Source organism: Narcine bancroftii, chromosome 9 (assembly GCF_036971445.1).
Source record: "Narcine bancroftii isolate sNarBan1 chromosome 9, sNarBan1.hap1, whole genome shotgun sequence".
NCBI classification, from domain to species: Eukaryota; Metazoa; Chordata; class Chondrichthyes; order Torpediniformes; family Narcinidae; genus Narcine; species Narcine bancroftii.
The window spans coordinates 120,020,640-120,046,572 of NC_091477.1; the positions used below are offsets into that span (position 1 = coordinate 120,020,640).

The window sequence follows — 25,933 nt, forward strand, 5'->3', positions numbered from 1 at the left end:
GAATGAATTCCTCCTTTATCTACATCCCTGGAGCTCTGACAGTTCTGCTTCCTTTACCCAAGCAGGATTTTTTCCTTTTAAAGAATGGGGAGGGTACATTGAATACTTTAGAGCAGTGATTTTCAAACTTCTTCTTTCCATTCACATACCATTTTAAGTATTCCCTATGCCATAGGTGCTCCGTGATTAGTAAGGGGTTGCTTAAGATGGTATGTGGGTGGGAAGAAAAAAAGTTTGAAAATCACTGTTTTAATCGTACCTCATTGACTCGTTATGTGCACGGTTTCATAACTCCAAAGGAAATGGGCCAATGACAATTTTTCTCAAGCAAAATATTTCAGAAACAATTGAGTCTAGAGCAGTGATTCTCAATCTTCCCCCCCCCCCCCCACCCAACTCACACACCACCTTAAGTAATCTCTTATTAATCACAGAGCACCTATGGCATAGGATTTACTTAAAGTGGTATGTGAGTGGAAAGAAAACGTTTAAAAACCACTGCTTTAGAAGAAGGAAAATGAACCACAAGGAAAGACTGAATAGAATGGCCACTTCACACCTGGAAGCACAATCTTCTGCTGATGTGGTGCACTCTTGTTTTCCATTTCAAAACAAATGGAATGACATCAGATGTCCCCAAACTCCTTTTTAGAGTCTCCTGTGCTTTCTGCAGTGTGGCATTTCAGTACAAAACACAAAAATTTAAACTACTGCAGATATTCTCCAATAGTTTTAATCATTTATATTTCAGACCTACTGTGCATGCAGTTTTGTCTGAAGTTGTTTTGGTTTCAGGTTTTTTTTTCGTTAATCATGGCTTAAATATGGAACCTTACAAAGATAAGCAATGTACAAAAATGTAAACTATTGGTTACATGCAAAGCTTCAATTATCACAATTTTGGTTCAGTACACTGCTCGTACAAGATTCAGGAAAATAAATACAACAGACATTTTACATTACATTAGCTGGGTACTGTACATATGTAAATATTTTAAGTTTACCACTGAATTTATATTGATAAAACAATAGTAAATCTTTATTGGTTTTATGAGGTAAATACTAGGAAAATGTCCATAGAATGATGCAGTTGCAGGCAAACACAAGACTACTTACTTCTTCAGTTGGATGCCTCCAAGTTAAGGTGGCATTGACAGACACAATCAAGTGCATCTTTATAATGGCACACAGCATCCACCACATATTAACAAGTATTGCCACTGAGTTCAACTCACCATGAACAAAATATCCCTTTTCTTCCACCTCCCAGGTAGATGTAGTCAAAATATACACATATACAATCTAATTTAAAGAAGGACCTGATATAAACAAGGCTTTATCCAACTCTGTTCCCTGACTTTGTACGAATTCAACCATTTCCTTTTATATACATGTAACTATATGCAATATTTTGAAATATTGTAAAATAACTTTACTATACACAATGTTACATCGCATTTGTAGAAATGTGTCAATCTCAAAAATGAATTACAAAATATAACCACTGGAATTGAAATATAGAATTATTTCTTTATTTCATGGTGGTGTATCTTTTGAATTTTCTTGATCCTGATTTTACTTTTTATGCTATATCAACACTACTTTCTGAACTGGGGAAGTAGAAATACCCAGTTATGCAGTGAGTTATTGGAAGCATTTTATCACATTGTATATTGGTCGATCTGTCACATGCAATGTGCATCGAATATTCTTAGCTGTGTGGCTCACGTCTAGTGGTTCTCGGATAATTTACTCGGGAGCTGGGATGCATTACCTGGCCACAAAGAACAAGTCTGGCAATATTTCAATCACTACAGCTGAGTATGATACCCCTTATCCGAAATGCCTTGGACCAGAATTGTTTCGGATTTTTTTTCTGGATTTTGGAATAATGTGCTTAGGGAAACTAAGCAGCACAGTTGCATCAGCAAAAAACCTGTATCAGCTGTTAAACAGCAACAACAAACAACTGCAGGCTTTTTGAGCACCAACATGATGCCACAAGTGGAAAATTTGCATGAAAATAATGTTTTGTACTTACCAAAATATATGCAGCACCAAACACTAGAAATTCTGCTGGATGTCTTTTTTTAAATAGTTTCTCCAGAGACATTTGCCTCATTAACACTGGTTTTTGTCTGAGAAGTCTCTTTGATTTCATAAGCCGACATGATTTCTTGTTCTGTTATGAATGCATATTGCTCTAGTCCTTCAATAAGTCCATCACACACTTACACCATATCGTCTACAGGCACTTTTTCTGCAGTGTTAACAAAGTCACGATCACCTTGATTCAGAACCATTTGGCTATTTCACCATCAGTCAGTGAACAACGTTATCGATGCTAAAAATTTCTTCGATATCCACTTCTTCTTCCTGGAGGATGATCAGAACAGATGTCGAGCGTCCAGCTTCCCTGCAGTGAGCACGAGCCACTGGTCCAAAATGTTTGTGAAACCAATCAGATGTCCCTGGTGATCCATGCCTTTTTGTTTGCATAATAATGGACTGTTAAGAAATTGACTCATTTAAAACAATGAGAACACAAGCTTTTGCCTATCACAGCAAGTTTACACTTAAGCGTGCCTGCTGCATTAGCACATCCCAGCACAGTTATTCTGTCCTTGGTATCCTTAATTCCTGTAGGGGCTGTTTCATCAGCTGTAGTCAGTGTCTTTCTGTGGCAATAACACCAAATCAGCGATGTTTCAACAACAATGATCTTGGCAAACTCGTCACTGAATTTCTCCACTGCTTTGTGATCAGCAGATGCTTCATCACCACAAATCCTTAAAAATGTAATGCCGTGTCTTTTCTTAAATTCATTCAACCAGTCTGTTGAATATTCACAGCTCCCTTTAATTTTCAGTTCATCATGATAGAGCTTTGCTTGTTTCCTGATCAGAATACTATTAAGTGGCATGTGTTCGCTGCGTCACTGATGGATCCAGTCCTTCAATACACGATCGAGATCTTCACTTTTAGCTTTATGCAGCGCTTTTCTATTTTTCATCAACTTCTGTTCATCACTTTCAACAGAGAATTTCAACAGTTTAACCCTCTATTTCTTCAGGTCATTGATGGTGGTCGTTCCAACATCATATTCCTCTTTAAGATGGTTCACACTTGCACCAGTTTCTCCAACAGCCTGACTTTCTGTGCTCTAGATAAACATAAATGCTTCCTCTTTTTTTTTAATCACTGTTACCCATAGGGGTTTTTGACATTTTCAACAATATCTTTGTTGAACAACACATAGGTCTGGTGGGTGACAAACTGGCAGCATCAGAGCCCTACATGGGCAAATGAGGTCAGATGTGGAATTACAGCATCATGTCGATGCTCAAAACGTTTTGGATTTTCAGATAAGGGATATCAGACCTGTATCAATACACTTTAATGAAAATACTCATTATTACTTCATAAAAACCACTGAACCACAATTCAGTCGTTGGTTGTCACGTTTCAGATAAATCCAGGCACTCTTACTAGTTTTTTTTTAAACGTGAAAATGACATAAAATGTGCACTAGTTTTCTAAAATAAGCAAGACTTTAACACATTGCCTCCATTGGTATCGAAAACCCCGTGGGCATGCAAAGGTAAATAAGATACTGCAGTTCTATTTTGGGCGTGGAGAAGACATTTTCTGTGGTGGGACCAGAGGACACAGCCTCAGAATAAAAGGGTGCCCCTTCAGAACAGAGATGAGGAGAAATTTCTTCAATCATAGGGTAATGAATCAGTGAAATTTGTTGCAACAGACAGTTGTGGAAGGCATTGGGTAGATTAAAGAGGAGGTGGATAAGTTCTTGATTAGTAAGGGTGGAAAAGGTTAAGGGGAGAAGGTGGGAGAATGGGTTGAAAGGGAAAATGCATCAGCCAGATTTGAATGGTTGAGCACCACTAATAACACGTACACAAAATGTTACAAATAAAAATATAAATCCTAACAATTATATACTAAACCAGAAGGGAAACAAATGCGGAGAGAGAAAAACAAGGTCAACACCACTGCTTTCTCCACAGATGTTGATCTGCTGAGAGATTCTATTATTTCATTTTTGTTTCAGATTTACAGCATCTGCAATTCTTGCTTTTTATCATAAACTAAAATTTTCACAACAGAATTTAAAACTATAGATGTTGTGAGATCTAAATCAGGAAAATATATTGTGCACATCTACAACTAAATCTGAGAAATTAAATCTTCCTCTAAAGCAGTGGTTCCCAACCTTTTTTATGCCCCGCACCCCTAAAAAATTTTAATATGTTCTCGCACCCCTTAAAGTAATAATTTATTTAAGAATAGAGGTGAAGGTGACCAAAACAAATTTATATAATCAATTTGTATAATTTTTAATAATATATAAACAAAATTGAAACATGTGGAAAAGAAAAAATATTACAACAAATTAAAAGTTGCATAAACCCTACAAAAAAATTAAATTTTCATCCATGCATGAAATTTCTTTTAAAAAATTAAAGAATGTTCATAAGCCAAGTTAAATTTAATGACTCTTTTGTTCCTGTTTATTGCTTAAGAGTCTTTCAAAACGTGGCACTTTGTGGCTGATACCAATCCGCACGTCTGCCTGTGCACCCAAGCGATTTCTAGATTTTGTCTTGATTGACAAAAGGACACTAAATCCAGACTCTCATGAGTATGTCATCGCGAATGGGGTGTGCATGTGCTTTTGCACAATGTCCTGGAAACATGTCCATTGCCGAACACCAATATTGTTCCAAAGTTTTGCTTTCAAACTGCATTTCAAAAACACGATTTGTGCGCAATTCAACAAGATCTTTCTTCAGCTCTTCATCATCTGACATATTATCCAAATTGAAGGAGTATGGATTTATAATCCATTCTTCAGAAGTTTCCAGTTCTCCTCCTCCAAAATATCCATCAAATGACTTTGATAGTATTTCCAAATGATCCACAATTTCTTCACACACACTTGGAATTAGGGACTCATCGCCATCAACCATTTCTTCGAGTGATGGAAAATTTTGAAAGATTCCCTCTTTTAACTCGTCGAAACCAATGATGTAACTTTTCCTTGAAAGCATTTAACTTTTCTCGGCATTTCAATATGTTTATGTTTTTCCCTTGAATAGATATTCAGGTCATTCATACAAGTAAAAATATCACTCAAGTGAATTCTTGTGATTCCATTTCTCCTGGCAGATCAGTCACGTTCTTTAAGAAAAGCTTTGACTTCTTCTCGCAGTTCAAAGAAGCGCGTTAAAGCTCTCCCACATGACAGCCAGCGGACTTCCATGTGGAAAACCAAAACTGAATGCTCACTTCCAAAATCTTCACAAAGCAACTCGACCCCTAATCCAGTTGATGGTCTTCACAGAAATTTCAAGGACCTTTTTCAACTTTGGAGGCAACGTTTTTGATGCCAAAGCATGTCGATGTAGAAAACAGTGGGTACCTTGCAAGTGCGGAATCTCTTGTTTCATCAGTGTAAAAAATCCTGATTTATTTCCTAGCATAGCAGGGGCACCGTCAGTACACACAGAACCAATAATTTGGATATCTAAGTCATATTTCGCAAAGAAGTTCTTCACACACTGGAAGACATCTTTTCCTTTTGTGGTTGTTTTCAGATCTTCACAGAACAGGAAATCGTCCATTATGGACATACCTCACTAATGCGATGAGTTGACTGCAATTTGCAACATTATTTGTTTCGTCCAACTGGAGAGAGATTTTCAAGGGACTAGCCCTGATATCTGTGATAACTTGGTCCAAAATGTCCAAACTCAAATCACCAATTTAGTTCTGAATAACATTATTTGATAACGGCACTAATTTAAACTTGTTTGAGGCTTATTTTCCCAGAACAATTGTTGCCATTTCTAATGCACATGATTTTATCACCTCTTCTGCAATTGTATGGGGATCTTGGATTTGGCTACTTTATACGCCACGTGGTATGAAGCCATCAGCAGTGGTTTGTCAGCAGATATAAAACCTAATTTTGGAAGGGTTGCTCGAGAATCAAAGCGGGCCCTTTTACTTTTCAATGATGCAACATCATGGCCTGCAACATCTGCTCCACCATGCCGGTTGTTGAAGTGTTCCCTGCAGCTTAGATGGCTTCAAATTTGCATTTGAAAAGACAGCGTCACAAAGCATGCACTGGGGTTTTTGCAGATCATCAGTTGTTCTGGTGAAACCAAACTGCACATCATCATAATTCCATTTCCTTTTCTTTGACATAATGAAAGGTTCATCAATAATTTACATAACACAAATAAATAATAAGAAATAACAATCAAATGTAATTCGCTACAAAATACGAAACAACAAGTTTGGCCCCCATATTATAGGCACTGATCCAAAAAAAGTTATAGGGCGATGCCATTTAAAAGGAAACAGTGCGTCGAAACACTAAAATTCATTGAGAATCTCATTCTATTGAATAGAGAAAAAAGAGGACATCCCCATCTTTAATTTGGACTTTTTAAAAAATCAATATTTTTATCTTGAATATATAGGACAGTACCCTTAATATAAACAAAAAAACTGAAATGTTATCTCACACCCCCGCCCGGTTGGGAAACCCTGCTCTAAAGTGTCGGCTATATTATCCTACAAGAGTACTTTATCAGTTCCAATATAGCAGCAAAACACATTATCTTACATAAATAAAACTACGATGGAAAATGCAACACACGAGCAGAAGAAAGGAATATAGTCCAAAAGAATAAAGAATCATAGGGTTAGCTGAAATATTAATACCACATGCAAGGATTCAGCAGGGCAATCTAAGGATGCCGGTGCATTAAGAACATTCACAGAAGAATGTTGAGAAATTACCATTCACATTTCTAAACAAGCACAACAAAAGTAAAGGAGGATGCAGCGTTAGAGCCAAATATTCATTGTAAGATTGGTATATAGTATATGTTACTTCTTTCATCAATAGATCTATGTTCTTATATGTTACTTCTTTCATCAATAGATCTATGTTCTTATATGTTACTTCTTTCATCAATAGATCTATGTTATTATATGTTACTTCTTTCATCAATAGATCTATGTTCTTATATGTTACTTCTATCATCAATAGACCTATGTTCTTATATGTTACTTCTATCATCAATAGATCTATGTTCTTATATGTTACTTCTATCAATAGATCTATGTTCTTATATGTTACTTCTATCATCAATAGATCTATGTTCTTATATGTTACTTCTATCATCAATAGATCTATGTTCTTATATGTTACTTCTTTCATCAATAGATCTATGTTCTTAAATGTTACTTCTTTCATCAATAGATCTATGTTATTATATGTTACTTCTTTCATCAATAGATCTATGTTATTATATGTTACTTTCATCAATAGATCTATGTTATTATATGTTACTTCTTTCATCAATAGATCTGTTATTAAACAAGAAAGTTTTCAGTTGCTGGGTCAAATGCAGTAGACAAATCACAAGAAGTAAAGAGTAACAATGTATCAGGCCTGACGAAGAGATCAGGCCCAAAACATCAACATAGAACTTTACTTCCAGTGAACGCTGGAATGAATAGCATTCCTCCAGCATTTCGGTGTTTTGAACAAAACGTTGGTTAGCCTTTACTTCCCGTGGATGCTGCGAGGCCTGCTGAGTTTCTCCAGCACATTTGTGTGTGGTAGGTCTATGCTATTCCGAAGTTTAATGTTAAGTTTAGTGATATTGGGCCATGGGCATCAAAATTAATTGTTAAAAAGGCAAATCAAAAAGTGTTTGGATTATTTTTCTCAAAAACACGATTTAAAAGTGTTTGGAAAATTCTGTCAGGTCAGCAGCACCAACAAAAATATATATGAGCAAGATTTAGAATCTAACTGAATGTGATAAATGGCATTTTAAACTGCTGCGCATCACTGATCTTTACTTTTCCACCGTTTTTCTCAGCGGAAAATAAATCTTCAATCATGAAATGACCACATTGTGGAAAAAAAAACATTTTTAAGTGTGTCCAAGTTGTAAGATATAACCATGCCCAAAATAAACAGTTATAATTTTAGTAAAGCCTACAACTTGACAAATACTGGTTAATGATCAGAAACAAGAATGAAACCACTACAGGGCATGGACTCACTTGTCTGATTTTTTTTCCTGATTCTATTTTTATGCTCATGTATTGATGAAGGGCTCAGGCCTGAAACATCAGTAATATATCTTTACCTCCTATGGACACTAAGAGACAGGCTGAGCTCCTCCAGTATCTCTGCATTTTTACCTCATTCTGATCTCCCTGCTGTCAAGTAGTGCTCTGGGTAACAATTCAATTAGCTCCACAGAGTAAAACAAGATTAAAAACATCAAAATGTTTGTATTTGTCCTTTTAAACAATCCTCCAATAACAGCTATATCTTCAATCGCTGTACATTCCTGCCCTAGTTACAAAATGTTAGAAGTTTTCACAAGAGCATGGTGAATACTGTAGTTCCGGACAACTTCTCCCACAGAGTAAATGTAAAAGCACTGTGAATAATCTAACTCCAGTGTTGATTTTTAACATGTGATGTTCCTATTGTTAAGGGCGCAAGTTCACGATAAAGTATCCCCTTTTTCCATGTGTGTGTATTAAATATACTGAAGCATACAAAGCTGTATCTGCAGTGAAAAGCCAGTGCACCAGAAGATTCAAGAGCTGGTTTCACATCATATTTCATAATTTTTGTTTCCAAAAATCTATTCATTCCTTTTTTCATTTTCATTTATTATTTTAGGGAAGCAATCAAACTTTTGTCATCAGTCACTGTAAAATCAATTAAAATGCTTTGTTACAGACAACTCCATCCCTCTCCTTACATAGGCCAAGTCAACACTGTTTCAGTGTGAAACTGTTGCTTTGCTGGCCAAAATCTCCCGGCACACTGAAAGGCAACCTGCAAGCCACTCAGGGATCCACCCCTCATTCATGCCCAATGGCTTTCAATTGCAAGGGACGTGTCTGGGTGTTGAGAGCACACAACTAAGCTCAAGTAAAGAGTCACATGGCAATGGCTCCCATCCAAGCACCCGAGTAAGTCGGATAGGAAACAATGCCTTGAGAGAACTGCCTCAGGAACACGCAAAGTCCATTCAAGAAGATGGGAAATAAATACAGAAAAAAAGCTATCAGATAAAAGGTTGGATTTCATATTAAATGATCATCTACAGTAATTTTTAGAAGAAATGATGCAAAACCATAACCATACTTTCTATGGCTTGTATATTTTACACTTTCTGAGAATATATTATGGAATGCAATAGAGATCACATCCGTCTTTTGAATAAAAGTGAAATCTGAGGCTTCATCAATAGTTTAGGATGGAATATGCACCCTTCAGGACATTCCAAAGTTAAATCCCTTGGCCTGCCACTGGAACCATCAGAGCAGAGGAACTTGGAGACAGGAGCATTAAGAAAGAACACATGCAAATCTCGAGAATAAACGAAGTTGTCCGAACAACTGAACTGCAACAAGTTACAAAAACAGGATTCCTACATGTTGTGGAATTATGAAGTAAACAGGATTCTGTGACAAACAAAGCACTGGGACTGATGCAATTGGTGATTTTAACAAAAGCCATTTATAAAGGCAATGGGTAAGAGAGCAGAAAACAGATTCTTACAATTGACTGACTCAACATGCATATAAATTTTCAAGTTATCAAATAACATCTCCCATGCTTAGCCACTTTATTATGTAGATATTTAACATGTGCATTTTAGATATATATCTATATATATGTATATATACAAAATTCGATTAAACTTCGGTTTCTCGAGTTTTGCTCTAAACTAAATTACAACCATCCAGTCCCGCCGAAACAACTGCCGTTCAGTTGTACCGATTTCTTTCCAGAGTTGACGTAAAACTTGCATCACCAGTCTCTTGAAAGCAATTCTAAAAAAAAAATGACTTCACGTCAAATCGCTGGTGCCTCAGAGATTTTGTTTTCATTAGTCTGCTAAAGAGTTCACCTCAGTGCCAGCTTTATTTCTGGAGTTTTCTAAGATCTGAAGCTTCAGTTCTTTTACCATGGCTTCCAGTTTTTCTCGAGCTTCACGCTCACATCTCAGTTCTTCCTGAAGTTCACGGCGATCTGCCTCTGCTCTGTCCAGCCTTTGTCTCAACTCAGCTAACTATATAGCACAGTGAAGGAAGGAGAGGAACCAGGTTGGTGGGAAAAAGAAGAAAAAGTAAGACAGTTAATCTGGAATCCCATTCACGTCGATCGACCTCAGAAACATTTCTGTAGTGACTCGCCAAGGCTATTCCAACCAGCTCACTCACAGTCTCTACAACCTCAAACAGCACAGCATAACAAAGTCTGCATCAATCATTCAAATGACTTCCAAGAACTGTACATAACCATGTTTCTTTTAAAAGGAAATGCATGAATTTAATGATGTTCTGCTCCTACTTTATAGTAAGGATTCAAGGTTTTTCTCATTTCTCTTTGATGTGGATGCAAAATTGGTTGGCTGACAGGAAGCAAAGAGTGATAATTATGGGTCATTTTCAGATTGCCAGGCAGTTGCTAGTGGGATACCGCAATATTTAGTGGGGTATTCAGTTCACAATATTCAGTTATTTACAATATGTATTAACTATTTGGACAAAGGAATTGAATTTAATATGACGAGGGCAGCACGGTTAACAAACGCTTTTATAGCACCAGTGATCGGGACTTGGGTTCAAATCCCACACTGTCTGAAAGGAGTTTGTAAGTTCTCCCAGTGACTGCATGGATTTTCCCCAGTTTCATCTCACCCTTCAACACATACTGAGGGTTGTGTGTAATTGCGTAGCACAATTTTTTGGGCCGAAATTGGCTGTTACTATTGCTGAATATCTAAATTTAACATTTAAATGATGGGTGGTAGTGTGGGCTGTGGGGAAGCTGCAGGGTGACTGGCACAGATTAGGAGTGAGCCAATAGATAGGAGGTGCAGTGTAATGTATAAAAATGTGAGATTATTCACTTTGGCAGGCAGATTTTTAACTGAATGGTAACAAATTGAAAAGGGAAGGTGCAACAAGATGTGGGGTGGGGGGGGTGTCACTGAAGGTTGGAATTCAGGTACAGCAAAGTGATGAAGAAGGGAAACAGCATATTGGCCTTAATGGTGAGAGATTCTGAATATAGAAAAAGGGGGTCTCACTGTACAGGTCTTGGTGAACCCACACATTAAGTATTGTGTGCAGTTTTGGTCTCCAAATCTAAGGAAAGACATTCTGGCTAATGAGGGAGTGCAGTGAAGGTTTATCAAACTGATTCCTGAGATGGCAGGACTGATGCATGAAGAAAGACTGGATGAACTAGAGTTATACTCACTGGAATTCGGAATAACAAGAGGGGATCTCAGAGACTAACAAAACTCCGACAAGACCAGACTGGTTAGATCCTGGAAGAATGTTCCCGACGTTGGGAAGTCTAGAACACAAGTTCACAGTCCAGGGATAAGGGGTAAACCATTTTGAACTGAGCTGAAGAGAAACCTCTTCTCTCAGAGAGTTGTGAACTTGTCAACTCCCGACTGTAGAAAGTTGAGGTCAGTTAGTTGGACATACTCGAAAGGGAAGTGGATGTAGCTGTTATGGCTACTGTGTAAAGCCTCGGAAGAGAGAGCTGAAATAGTGGTCTGAAGTTGCATGATCAGCCATGACTGCATTGGGTGGCGATGCAGTCTCAAAGGACTGGTTGGGTCTACTCCTACACCTAATTTGTATGATTCCATGTAAATGCCAATAATTGCCTTGGCCCTATCAACTTTTAGGTGATGTTTTCTAAATCCATCAAGTTTACAAAGAAGAGTTGGACACAACAGGTATGTACAAGACTACTACTGTTTCACATGCTCAAATTCAAATATCTCAAGAGTCCAAGAAAATGTGCAGATCCAAAGGATCTTTGGTAACTGATAGAGCTCACTTTCATTAAAAATCAGTCAGGTGTTTTTCCCAAGACTCTTCTATGGATAAATCAAGCGAGTCAAATACCCAAATCCTGGCAGGGTATCCTATACAATTTGGGGCAGAGAATTAGAATGTGCAGCAGGAAAACACAAATTCTTCAAGTTCCAGTACCATGATTTGGAAATTCAAAAACCATTCTTCTGTGCTCAGAATAGTGGGCAACCAAATGATGACATGAAACCATCTTACTGCAGCGACTGAATGGAGGAACCCTCCTTGCTGATCTTTTCTCTCCCTGGTTAATGTAAGTTTTTAAATTTAGATATACAGTACAAGAACCTTCCGGCCCATCAGCCCATGGCACCCAAAAACACCAATGATTAATTAACCTACTACCCTCTGTACGTCTTTGGAATTTACTGCATGTTTTAATCTAAAGTCGAAGTTACATTTTTGGGCAGCGTGGTTAGCCAGTGATTCGGGTTATAATCCAGCACTGTCTGTCGGGAGCATGTTTCCTCCCACATTCCAAAGACGTACGGGGTTAGCAGGTCAACCTGTACCTTAAATTAATTTTAATAAATTTAGGATTAACAGGGCCCATTTTCTTTGTTTCTGCTGAGGGCAACACCTTTGACAAATCTACCTGTGCAGTGTACTCAGCCTCTTGGCTCTTTTCTGCTGTACGATCACACAAACAGCCTTGCTTCAGCTGCTCCAGTCGCCATTCTAAGTCTGCCTGTTCATCGTGAGCTGCACTCATCCGCTGCGCGTGGTCAGATTGCAGAGAATCCAGCTCCTGTTGCAGCCCCAGGTTCTCCACACTCAATTCTTTGAGTTTCATCCTCTTTGTGACTTGCAATAATTCCACTTCCTGGGCAGAAAAGAAAGCTGGTCTTAAATCGTGCTACAAAGGGCTTCAAGGGCAGGCTGCGTTTTCTTCTGCCTGCTCCCGTTTTCTTTATTCACTCACAGGATATGTCTGTGTCTGATTATGCCAACATGAGTAAACCCACTCAGTTTTTAATACCCAATAGTCTCATGACTATTGCCACTAGATTAAAACAAAACAAATTTAGTTATTTGAAGCTAAATTCCCCCCAGTTGTACAGAGGGATCCGAACATTAAATATTTATCTGTTTCAATGGTCCACATCTTTTGATACCAAGTTTAGAAAATTAGCCACGATGCTACCTCCTACGTACGTGCAGGCATGCACACGAGCACATATATGTGCGTACCTCTATAACTATACGTCTACATACCTGCACAGTTGCACTTAGTGCTGCACACTAACCAGGAGGAACAGAAGTTTGAGGAGCATCAAACTCATCATTTAATGAGATCGTGAATGGTTACATTTCCTATTCAAATAGGCACCGATTGGCATTGATCGCAAAAATAACCATAGAAGCTAGTTTTGACATTAAAATAAAGCTGGTTAGGCCTCAACAACTGATATTCATCTTCACTACTAGCTTTTTAAAAATATATAAATCAACAAATTGGAACTTTATGCACCTGTTGGTCATCTTCCTGTTACAAGACCATAAGACACAGAAGCATAAATAGGCTATTATCCCCACCATTGAATTGATCTATTTTCCCACTCAGTCCCACTGCCAAGTCTTCTCCCTGTAACCTTTGATGCCCTGACTAATCAAAAACCTATCAACCTCTGCCTGAAACACACCCAATAACCCGGCCTCCACCACTGCAAATTCTATAGATTCACCACCCTCTGGCTGAAGAAATTCCTCCACATTTCTGCTCTAGTGGGCACCTCCAATCTTGAAGTTGCGCTCTCTTGTCCTAGACCCTCCCATCATGGGAAACCACCTTTCTACATCAACTCTGCACATGCCTTATTGTACAAATAGACAAGACACAAAATAATCAAATGTTCTTGGTGGGGGAAGAAAATGTACAATAGATTCAATTGCAATAAAACAGATCTAGCAGAACTTTTCATGGCTATCTTTTACCAACCAGAAGTGATGTACATTTGTACATTCTTGTACAAATCCACCTGGCCCAGGTGAGTAAATCTGTCATCTGCACCTGGCCTGGTCTGTATGTGATACACTCCTTACAGCCTCAGCTGAGGGAAAATAAAGGATAGACAGATTCTCTTCTCTCATGCTGTTCTTGCATTTTTGATTTTTATTTCACATTTCCAGCAAAAGGCCGCCTGCTCAGTAAATTGCCGAGTTGGTTTACCAACTGAGAAATATGCTTTTAGAAGATAGCAATCCTTCATTCGTTGTAGGTTGGATCTACCTTGACTATGGAATCAGCGGAGTCGCAGAAATCTGTCTACCAAGAACCTTTCAGGAAAAGTTCATCATTTTTAAATACTACATCAGTTTTAAAGAATTAGTCTGTCATATAATGTGTTACCCTGTGAATTGAATAGTTTCCAATATATTTTGTACTTTTCTTTATTTAGTAGACATTTCCCTTCTTTGTGCAAAATACATTAAATTATAAGGAAACTCTAAATGCTGCAGATTCTAGTCATTTTGCTAATTGTAAATTTTACCTATTAGATTTTCAGGAAGAAGGTATTTTCAAACTTGATTGATATACTCTGATGGTCATGTAGCACAGAAACAGACTCTCATCCCACCGTCTGCTCTATCAAATATTCTTTCACACTGATCCTCCACCAATCTCACTTTATTGTCCTCACAGACCGATCAACTCCGCTCACTACTACTTCTCCCACGCCCATATCCGGAGCTAATTAACCTACTAATTGAGTCCACAGCCCCCAGATGAAAGCCATGCCACTGCAGGGAGAGATCACCAAAGATTAGGACTGAATCCAGGCTGAATCTCCTCCACAAGCTGCACCACTCTGCTCCCACATGCAGCTTTACTTTTCAGTTTTGCTCCTAGACCAGTGGTTCTCAACCCCTTTTTACCCACTCACATTCCACCTTAAGTAATTCCTTATTAACCACAAGAGCACTGATGGCATAGGTGCTCTGCGGTTAGTATGGGATTACATAAGGTGGTATGTGAATGGAACAAAAAAGCTGAGAGCCACTGTCCTAAAATCCAAAAAACCTTCATCTTCAACATTCCAAGGCCTTCCTTTTTCTTTTTCTTCCCATTCCTTGCAATAATAAAATTCACAGCACCCACCTTCAGTAATAGACAGTGCAGTGTCGTGTGCACGAGCAAAATGCATACCTCTGGACCATATTTTCCTCAGTAAAAATTAGATGAATTTGTGATAGGAAAATCTCATTGACTAATCTACTGGAGTTATTTATTTTCAGAAAGCTTTCATTGAGATCGCACAAGGTCAGCGCATATAGGATGGGGTACAACATCGGGACAATGGATTGAGAATTGATTGTTGGACAGCAAGGCAAGAGTGGGAATGAGCAGAGCTTACTCAGGTAGACAAAACACAGAAATGCTCGAGGAACTTGGTCAGTCTTGTAGCGTCCATGGGAGATAAAGATATATTATATGCATTTCGGACCTGAGCCCTTCCTCAAGGTATGAGTGAAAAAAGACAGGCATGCCTTGAGGAAGGGCTCAGGTTCAAAAATGTAATACATCTTTACCTCCTATGGGATCTGCGAGACTGACCAAGTTCCTCCAGCATTTCTGTGTTTTGACTAGAATAACATCATCTGCAGACTTTCGTGTTTCACTCCTTACTTGTGGCTAGTGGGGATACCACAAGGATTGTGGACCCCATCCACGATCCATCTAATGGCATAATTCAAAGTGTGCTTAACAAACTGAATGTTGCTGTAAAGAAAAGGATTTAAAGAGGATACATGGGCAATCTGAGTGAGTGGGTGGGAACACGACTGATTGACTTTCACGGGGAAACAAAAGTAATCAACTTTCGTGCATCAGAGAGAAAGACAAAGACTTTTTTAAATAATGAGAGATTCATTAATGTTAATATTTGAAGGGGTGTAGGTGCCCTGATACAGGAGTCACTGAAGGCCAATAGGCAGGTGAAAGATAATGATCCTTATTTTGAGAGAATTTGACAGCAAATATGCCTTTCTGTGATTACAGGGGTTTTGGTGAGACCATACTTGCAGCATTGTTTTGGCCTGCTTACCTAAAATGGGATATACCTGATAAACATGGTACACTGCAAAGGTTTGCCAGAGTGGGATGAGGATGGTGTTTTCCATACAAGGGAGAGAATGTGGAAATTAATTCAGTGTATGTTCTGGACCTTGGAAGCAGAGATCTCATTGAAATTTTAAGGGCTGAAAAGACTAGATGCAGGAAGAATGATCCCAGCATTGGGGAAGCCCAGAAAACAGGGCCTTGTTCTAAGGAAAATGGATGAGCAATTTAGGACTGAGATAAGGAGAAACATTCTCAGTGAGTTGCGAACTTGTGCAGCAGTCCAAAAATCCCTTGCTCATTTCTCTATGTATCATTTCTCTCTGCAGTTAAAATGTTTGTTTAACTTATTTCACTTCTTTACCATTTGCAAATGCTTCTTCTGGTGTATCGTGGTATTCAACTTCTCCTGCTGTTTACAGTAGGTTTTCATGATTTGTTCCACTATCTTTTCATTTTCCTCGTCTCTGCTCATTCCACCGTGCACCGAAGAATTATAAGTCTCCTTATCAATGCTATTCAGATGCATGAGGGTCCCCTCTTTATTTTTGTTGCTGGCCCACTCAGATTTGATGTTCCCCTCATCTGCAGTGGATGACTCTGAAGCTTGGTGACCTACTGACCAGACAAAGAAATTAAAAGGTTAACATTACATCTTTCTGTAACTGGAAATTCTTAAACACATATTCATAAAGGAATTATTTCAATAGGCAATATTAAATTAAACCACACAATTTACAGTAACATTTTAAAAATTAAAGCTCTATTGCATATTCGTAAAAGTTCATTTTTTTTAAAGTCAGCTAGAGAACTGCACAGAAACAGTCCCCTTGGCCCATCTAGTCCCTGGTGAATTATTATGACCAGTTCCATAAATCACTGTTCAAACAAATAGAAATTATGGTTAAAAAAAATTAGCATGTACAAAGATCCAAATTATAAATTATGTTTCAAAGCCTAGTTGACCAATTTGAGACTTTAGCCAGTATACCATTCAGTATATGTCCATCGTGTTATATGGCGAGCTCTCCACTGGCCACTGTGACAGAGGTGCACCAAAGAAGAGGTACAAGGACTGCCTAAAGAAAGCTCTTGGTGCCTGCCCCATTGACCATCGCCAGTGGCCTGATCTCGCCTCAAACCGTGCATCTTGGCGTCTCACAGTTCGGCGGGCAGCAACCTCCTTTGAAGAAGACCGCAGAGCCCACCTCACTGACAAAAGACAAAGGAGGAAAAACCCAACACCCAACCCCACCCCACCAATTTTCCCCTGCAACCGTGTCTGCCTGTCCCGCATCGGACTTGTCAGCCACAAACGAGCCTGCAGCTGATGTGGACATTACCCCTCCATAAATCTTCATCCACGAAGCCAAGCCAAAGAAGATATTAGTGTCCTAATTCTACTGCTTTCTAATTTCACTTCTAAGTCACTGGGCTCAGATATTAAGATTAGGAATCCTGTTAATATATTCTTCTACTGGAAGAAAGTTTGCCTACCATTATTTTAAATACAGTAAAACCCCCGGCAACTCTGAGGATTGGTAGATTCTGGATAAGTGAATTTTCCAATTGCTTGAGGTTGTGCGCTGCATGGCCTGGTGAACTAATGGCAAGGCATGCCCATTTTAAATTTGCGTATTTTTTACCTATTTATTTTCCTCGAATTTTTGCTGGTTGCTTGAGTTCCAGATAACAGGGATTTCTACTGTATTTAAGTAGATAATTTCTTGGCCTTCTAAATGGAAAGAAATAAAAGCTCTGTGTTCAGTTTAACTCTTATCCCTAGAATCTACTCTGGTGGATCTGCATTTCCAAAATCAGTATCTCGAGTCATTGTCAGTTATTGAAACCAACGTGTCGAGTCTGACCACAATTCTGCATTACTTAAACATCATTTTTCACTGTTGAATTCCCTCCAAAGTTAAAAATAAGCTTCCACTAACTGTTAAAAATGTTCTTTTTACTGTCCATCAGACTCCAATTATTTAGGTATTTGAATATTTAAATTGCTTTGCTCTTCTTTTACCCCTCTCCTCTCACCAGTTAAAAAAAATAGAGCCTAATAGTTTAGTGTCATTCTCTGATTCAAGTGGGAGATATCTCACTGCCTTAACTTCCATACAAGGATGATTCTGGGAATGAAAGGGTTTTCATATGAGAAGCATTTGATAGCACTTATCCTGTACTCGTTGGAATTTAAGAGAATGAAGGGGAGGGGAGGGGGGAGAAATCACATTGAAACATTTCAAATGTTGAAGAGCATGAACAGAGATATAGAAAGGTTGTTTCCCACAGTGGGAGAGTCTAGGACAAGAGGGTACAACTTCAGGATTGATGTGTCCATTTAGAACAGAGATACAGAAGAATTTCTTCACCCAGAGGGTGGTAACTGTGGAATTTGTTGCCACAGGCTAATGTGGAGGCCAGGTCATTGGGTGTCTTTAAGGCAGAGATTAACAGGTACTTGATTAGCCAGGGCATCAAAGTTTATGGGGAGAAAGCTGGTCAGTGGGGCTGAGTGGGGAAATGGATCAGTTACAACTAAATTGTGGGCCAGACTCGATGGGCTGAATAGCCTATTTCTGTTCCTAAGTCATATAATTTCCTTCTTTTCGCTGCAAAATCTACTGTGATTTCTACTCTCATATGATTGCAAAGTCAGATGTACAATTGTTTATTCTTTCATCCAGACCATTCATCTATTTGCTGAAAAAATTAATGCCCCAGAAGAGGGACATCATTTGACATATCTCAGCAAATGAGAGAATGAAACCTTTATCCCATATTATCGATCATCCCTAAAATTAATTAGCCTTGACAGTACATTCCAAATCTCCTCTGCAATAGCTCTTGGTCCAAAACTACCAGTAGATTTTGAAAAGTATTTAATAAGATAATCATTTATTTTTGAAAGTTGTTGAAGAATCTGAACTCATATATATGAACAAATTTTCAAATTCCCACTTAGCTGAAGATTATTATTGACACTTAAAAACCAAGTTGAAATTGCTCTCATTCCAAAACATATTGCAATAGCTAATCAACACATTGAACTCACAAGGACTGTAGGAATCGACAAGTGAAGTGTTATTTCCTTCCTCATCTCGACATGATGCAAAACTGGAAATCAGCTTCTTATCCACATTTTCCTTCTGATGTTTCACCTCCTCTTCCAAAGTTGTTGATACGTCCATCATGGATTCTTTATTCACTGACTTTGTGGCATCTCTACATCGTTGCAAAGGTGGAGCCAGTGAAACATTTGGAGCTATCACCTTGTCGTACATGTATAAAAGACAGCTGCGGAATTTCAAAACAGGTTCAGTGAAAATCAAACTCAGCAGGTCAAACTCAGTGTATTTCATATTGCCAAGATAAAGGTACATAACCAACATTTCAGGCTTAAGCCCTTCAGGTTTTCTTCAACCATAGTGTCTACAGACTTTTGTGTTTTATTTCCATATCACATTATGAAATGTCTGCTTTTCACTTCAACATAGTTCAGTGTAAAATTCTGCTTGATAATGCCCCATGAAGATTTAAGGACATTTGACTATATTGTCTTCGTCCGTGAAGCCAAGCCAAAGAAGAAGAAGAAAGAACTATGTAAATGTAGAAGCAAAATCTGCAGATCATAGAGATTTGAAATTGATTCAACAGAAATTGCTGGCCAATGCCTCTTTCCTGCTTCTTCCTCCCCAGATGCTGACCATTTCCACCATTCTCTATGTTTATATGATATTGTAAATTTCTGAAGGTTAAAATTAGTGGGGTCTCTTTATATCAGAAGGGTTACTTTGTTCTTGGTCAGCTACTTCAGTGAATCGAGTCAATTATTAGATAAAGAGAAACTTTGCTAAGCAACTAACATTTTGCATTTAACAATCTTTCCAGAGGCTCAAGCCCGAAACATTAGTTATGTATCTATCTTTGCTACATGAAGTACACTATTTGATCAACTGAGTTTCTCCAGCATTGTGCTTTTACTTCAACCACGATGTCTCCAGGTTTTCACATTTACTTCATTCAACGCAAACAGCTGTTTCTCTGTATTAGTTAGATGTCCAGGATTTATTTTTACAGTTCCCACTACATAATATCCAAAATATAAAATGTTTATATGCTACTGCAACAAACAGCAACTTAATGACCACATGTGATAAAATAATGATCTTTTTTATCAGTAATGTTGTATTTCTTTTCCAAGTGGTCAAAGTTATATAAACTTCCATTAGGTCTTCCCTCAGCCTCAGATAACAATTCAAGTTTGTCAAACCTCTCCTGCACCTTCTCCAAAACCTACACATCCTTCCTAGAGTGGGGCAAGCCAGATCTCCACTTTGTACTCCAAATGTGGCCTCAGCAAAATTTTTATGTAATTGCAACATGACTTAGCAATTTTTAAAACTCAATTCTCCAACCAAGCAAGCATGGCAAATGCTTGAGTTATCACCCTGTAGATTTGTTTTGCTTCTTTCAGAGAGCTATGGACTTGAACCCTAATTCCTGCCTTTTACTGACCTCCGAAAACAAAACACTTCATTCTATTGCAGATTAAACTCCACCTGCCATTACTCTGTCCAAATTTCCAACTAGACTATGTCCTGCTTCATCCTTTAAACTTTCTTACAATACATTAATTTGTATGCCAACTGCAACTTTTATTCAGTTATATGTAATCCAGATCATTTATAAACATCACAAATAACAGTGGTCCCCAGCCCTTGATTTTACACATGGACAGAGACCAAGAACTCAACCCAATTCTCTCCAGCCTTCAAGAGGATTTCCTCATTACCAAGAGAAATAGTATTCATGATTCAGCCACAAGGGGGCATGCATGTTCCATTTTCTAATACACCTCCATAAGAAAAATGTTTAAAATGAGGGAATAAACAAGCTCTTTTTTAATCTGCAACAGGCATCATGATTTAATTTCTATAATCTAGATATATGTGAAAGATTTCTGGCTGCATTAAAATATGGCAGTACAGTGTAAAATGAATCAGTGAGAGGAAAAACACACAAATGCTAGAGAAACTCAGGAGGTCAAGCAGTGTCCTTTATATAGCAAAAGTAAAAATTCAGAACCGACATTTCAGGCTTGAGCCCTTCATCAAGGTTTGGGAAAATGTCGGCAAGCATCCAAACAAAAGAGTAAGGGGAGAGGTGTGGTTGCAAAGGCAGGAGGTGATAGGTGGAGAAGGGAGGGAGGGATCAGCAGCGATCAAGGAGAGGACAGATTGTTAGGTGAAGGGAGGGAGGAGAACTGGAAAGGGAAGGGAATGAGGGGGAAGAGGAGAGCAGGTCGGCAGAATCCAGAAAAATTGATGTTAATGCCATCTGGTTGGAAAGTTCCCAGATGGAAAATCTGTTGTTCCTCCAATTCGCAGGTGGCCTTGGTAAGAGAGTGCACAAGGCCATGGACAGACATGTGCATGTGATGCAGAACTAAAATGATTGGCTACTGGGAGGTCTCTGTCACTGCAGCAGACAGACTGATAGTGCTTTAGTGAAGTGATCTCCCACTCTGTGCCCAGTCTCTCCGATATAGAGAAAGCCACAAAGGGAGTACTGGTTGCAGTAAATCAGTCCTGTGGATACACAAGTGAAGTGTTGCTTCATTTGAAAGGCCTGTTTTGGGCCCTGGACTGTGGTGAGGGGTGGGGTGGGGTGGGGGGGGGGGGGGAGGTGTGGGGATGTGTTGCACCTCCTGCGGCCACAAGGGAAGGTGCTGGGGGGTGGAGATTGGTGGAGAGACACGAGTGCATGAGGGAGTAACAGAGGGAGCGTGCCCAACAGAAGGCAGAGAGGGAAGGAGTGGAGAATGTGTGTCTAGTAGTGGGATCCTGTTATGAGCGTTGGAAATTCCAGAGGATAATGCGTTGGATGGTAGAGTGTTGGGTGAGGATAATGGGGACTCTAGGTTTGTTGCATCTGGGGGTGGGCGGGGGGACAGGGCAAATGAGCAGGGAATGGAGGAGATGTGGGTGAGGGCTGAGTTGAATGTGGTGTAGGGTAAACCACATCTGTGAAAGGCAGACATTTTGGAAGATTTGGACTGGAAGACCTCATCTTGGGGACAGATGCGGAAGAGACGGAGAAATTGAGAGAAGGGGATAGAATCCTTGCAGGGGACAGGGTGTGAGGAAGTGTAGTCAAGGTAGCTGTGGGAGTTAGTGGACTTGTAATATATGTCAGAAGAAAGTTTGTCTCCCGAGATGGAGATAGAGAGATCCAGGAAGGGGAGAGTCTTGTCAGAGATAGACCAGGTGAGTATGAGATTCGGGTGGAAGTTGGCCACGAAGTGGTTGAAGTTGACGAGCTCATTTTACAAGGGGAAGAGTGGAGGGATCTTGCCTGTGTAGGCTTGCAGCATGGATTGCTCCAAAAAGCCCATAGACAGGCTTAACTGGGATCCATGCAGGTACCCATGGCTACTCCTTTGATTTGGAGTAAGTGTTCTTCCAGCGGATAGCATGTACTGCCATACACAGTGTATAATTTACATTAGCACCAAATTCTTACTTACTGCAGCAAAGTGGAACTTCATTAAAAAAAAACAATCTTCAATGTAAATTGAATTTAAAAAGACAAACACAAATGGTGAATCCATAAATATTCAGTTGTCCTAGTGTAAGAAAGTGACTGCAATTGTGCAGACAATCCTTCTGTAGTGTTGGTGCAGTCCCTGATAGTGAACAAGGGGAGATCAGAACCTGTGATTGGCCTTGCTTTGATTGCTAACTTCTTCAGCCTTTTGGTCTTCTAGGGACTTGTGATGCTAAACCAAACAAGTCAACACAACTTGTCAATATACTTTCCACAGTGCAACTGTAGAAGGCTAATAGAGTATTCAATGGGATGCAGAAACTCCTGTGTCCTTGGAAAGTAGGGATGTTGGTGTGTCTTCTTCTTGGTTGCCTCAATGTGCTGGCTCCAGATCTCTGAAATATGGATTTCCAGGAACTTGAAGATTCTAATCTTCTCCCATTCCCATCCATCAATGTGAACAGGTGTGGAGTCCGTCAGCTGCTCCTTTCTGAAATCAACAAGCTCCATGGACTTGGTGATGTTCAGAGTAAAACTGTTCTTCTGGCACCATTTAATCCTGTATTCTGGCTCACCATTTCCAGATATTTGGCCAACAGTGGCGTCATCAGTGAATTTGCAGATTGAGTTGGAGCTGAACTTGGTTCTGCAGGCATGAGTGTACAAGGAACAGAGCTGGGGACTAAGCATACAGCCTTGTGGCCCAGGTGTTGATGGTCAGCGAGGAGGTGGCGATGTTGTTGGTACACATTGATTGGGATCTGCTGACAAGAAGTAGAGTCTAAGATCCTTTAGTTTGGCCTGAGGTTTTGCTGATACAATGGTGTTAAATGAAGAGCTGTGGTCAATGAACACCATCTTAACATAGGTAATCCCTAGGGTCTAAGTGATCTAACGCAGAGTGGAAGTCAGTGAGATGGCATCTACTGTTGACCTGTTCTGATGGTAGGTGAACTGAAGTGGCACCAGGTTCTTCCTGCAGTCAAAGTGGAGGCACTCAATAACCAACTTCTCAAAGCACTTAATTGCAATAAAGATGATACCACTGGCCAATAGTTGTTAGGGAAGGTCACCTTGCTCTCCTTGGTCAGACAACATTGTGTTCAGCTTCAGATTCCAGCATCTGCAGTCTCCTGTCTGCATCCATCATTTGGCATTGACTGTTCAAACAGAGAGCATTCCGCAATCGTGTCTGATTCACTGTGGATGTTACATTTCAATTCTGGTAGAATGCTTTATAACTTTACAATGGGCTTTGATGGAGCAGAAGAGCATCAACTTTAATTTATTGAGATCTCACTTCTGTTTACATTATTTTTTTTACCTGACATACTATCAAAGGATAAACTACCACATTCCAAGCTAAAATTAAAATGTCTGTCACAGAAAAAGGTAGAATTTTCAAGATCTTTCACTATTTGTATGGAAGTAACTCAGCCGAGTGTGAGGTGTTGTTCAGTACAACGAGGGCTGGGCTTGCACGGGCCCGAGGGACTGCTGTAGAACAAATAAAACTTGGGGATTCTGGTAGATAGTTCTGTGAAAGTGGCGCTGCAGGTATGCTGGATGGTGACGGAGTTCAGCACTCTTGCTTTCAACAGTCAGGGAAATGAGTGCAGGAGTCACGTTAAAACTACAAGATGCTAGTGTGACTGCACTGGGAATATTGAGTGCAATTTGTGTCCCCCCCCCCCAGCTGAAGAAAAGAAGTCATTTGGGTGGCATGGTTAACATAGCAGTTAGTGCCATGCTGATGGAGGACCTCCATCAGCCAGCTCCCCACCATGATTACCAGCCCCCCCACATCTCCATCGGGCACACAAAACTCAAAACGGTCAACCAGTTTACCTATCTCGGCTGCACCATTTCATCAGATGCAAGGATCGACAATGAGATAGACAACAGACTCGCCAAGGCAAATAGCGCCTTTGGAAGACTACACAAAAGAGTCTGGAAAAACAACCAACTGAAAAACCTCACAAAGATAAGCGTATACAGAGCCGTTGTCATGCCCACACTCCTGTTCGGCTCCGAATCATGGGTCCTCTACCGGCACCACCTACGGCTCCTAGAACGCTTCCACCAGCGTTGTCTCCGCTCCATCCTCAACATCCATTGGAGCGCTTACATCCCTAACGTTGAAGTACTCGAGTTGGCAGAGGTCGACAGCATCGAGTCCACGCTGCTGAAGATCCAGCTGCGCTGGATGGGTCACGTCTCCAGAATGGAGGACCATCGCCTTCCCAAGATCGTGTTATATGGCGAGCTCTCCACTGGCCACCGTGACAGAGGTCCACCAAAGAAAAGGTACAAGGACTGCCTAAAGAAATCTCTTGGTGCCTGCCACATTGACCACCGCCAGTGGGCTGATATCGCCTCAAACCGTGCATCTTGGCGCCTCACAGTTTGGCGGGCAGCAACCTCCTTTGAAGAAGACCGCAGAGCCTACCTCACTGACAAAAGGCAAAGGAGGAAAAACCCAACACCCAACCCCAACCCACCAATTTTCCCCTGCAACCGCTGCAATCGTGTCTGCCTGTCCCGCATCGGACTTGTCAGCCACAAACGAGCCTGCAGCTGACGTGGACTTTTTACCCCCTCCATAAATCTTCGTCCACGAAGCCAAGCAAAAGAAGAAGAGAAAGAAGAAGTGCCATGCTATTACAACACCAGAGACTCATGTCCAAATCTGCTAAGAGTTTATACCAGCACTCTAGTTTCCTTCCACTCTTCAAAATGTACCAGGTGAGAGGTTAATTGGGCGGCATGGGCATGTGGGCCAAAAGGGCCTGTAACCGTGCTTGCTGTATGTCTAATTAACAAAAAAAATCAAACTGGAAAGGGTGCAGAAAAGATTTATAAGAATACTACCAGGACTGATAGGTTGGAATTATAACAAGGCAGGACAGGCCAGGACTTTACCTCCTAGAGCACAGGAGGCAAAACTGGAACCTTAGAGGTTAATAAAATCATGAGGTAAATAGTCATAGCCTTTTACCCAGCGTAGGGGAATCTTAAACTGGAGGGCATAGATGCACATGCAAGGAGTGGGTATATGGAACGAGCTGTCAGAGAAGTGAAAGTAGCAATAATTGAAACATTCAATAGACATTTAGACAAGTACATGAAATCGAGAGGTTTAGAGGGATATGGGCCAAATGCAGGCAAATGGACCAGCTTGGTCAGCATGGACAAGTTGGGCCAAAGGGACTGTTTCTGTGCTGGAGAACTTGGTGTCTCTATTAAATGCATTTGGATTGATGCCCACTTAAATTGACCAAACAAGCAAGAACTTCCAAAGACAATCTTTGATAGAACATAGGCACAACTTCTGGAGGATCT

At 39.8% G+C, this 25,933-nt stretch overlaps 1 protein-coding gene across 2 annotated transcripts in view; it reads right to left on the reverse strand.

The window, feature by feature from the left end:
- Positions 1 to 717: 717 nt before the first annotated feature.
- Positions 718 to 25,933, reverse strand: part of skila (SKI-like proto-oncogene a) — a 98,871-nt gene continuing 73,655 nt past the window's right edge. Inside the window, exons 4-7 of one of the 2 annotated variants that reach the window (XM_069897520.1) lie at positions 19,098 to 19,339; positions 16,404 to 16,654; positions 12,575 to 12,802; positions 718 to 10,151 (exon numbers count right to left, since the gene is read on the reverse strand). In XM_069897520.1, the coding sequence (XP_069753621.1) occupies positions 9,969 to 10,151; positions 12,575 to 12,802; positions 16,404 to 16,654; positions 19,098 to 19,339 (904 nt within the window). In that variant the 3' untranslated portion in view covers positions 718 to 9,968. Of the gene's footprint in view, positions 10,152 to 12,574; positions 12,803 to 16,403; positions 16,658 to 19,097; positions 19,340 to 25,933 lie in introns of both variants that reach the window. The other variant, XM_069897519.1, reaches the window with a different exon arrangement.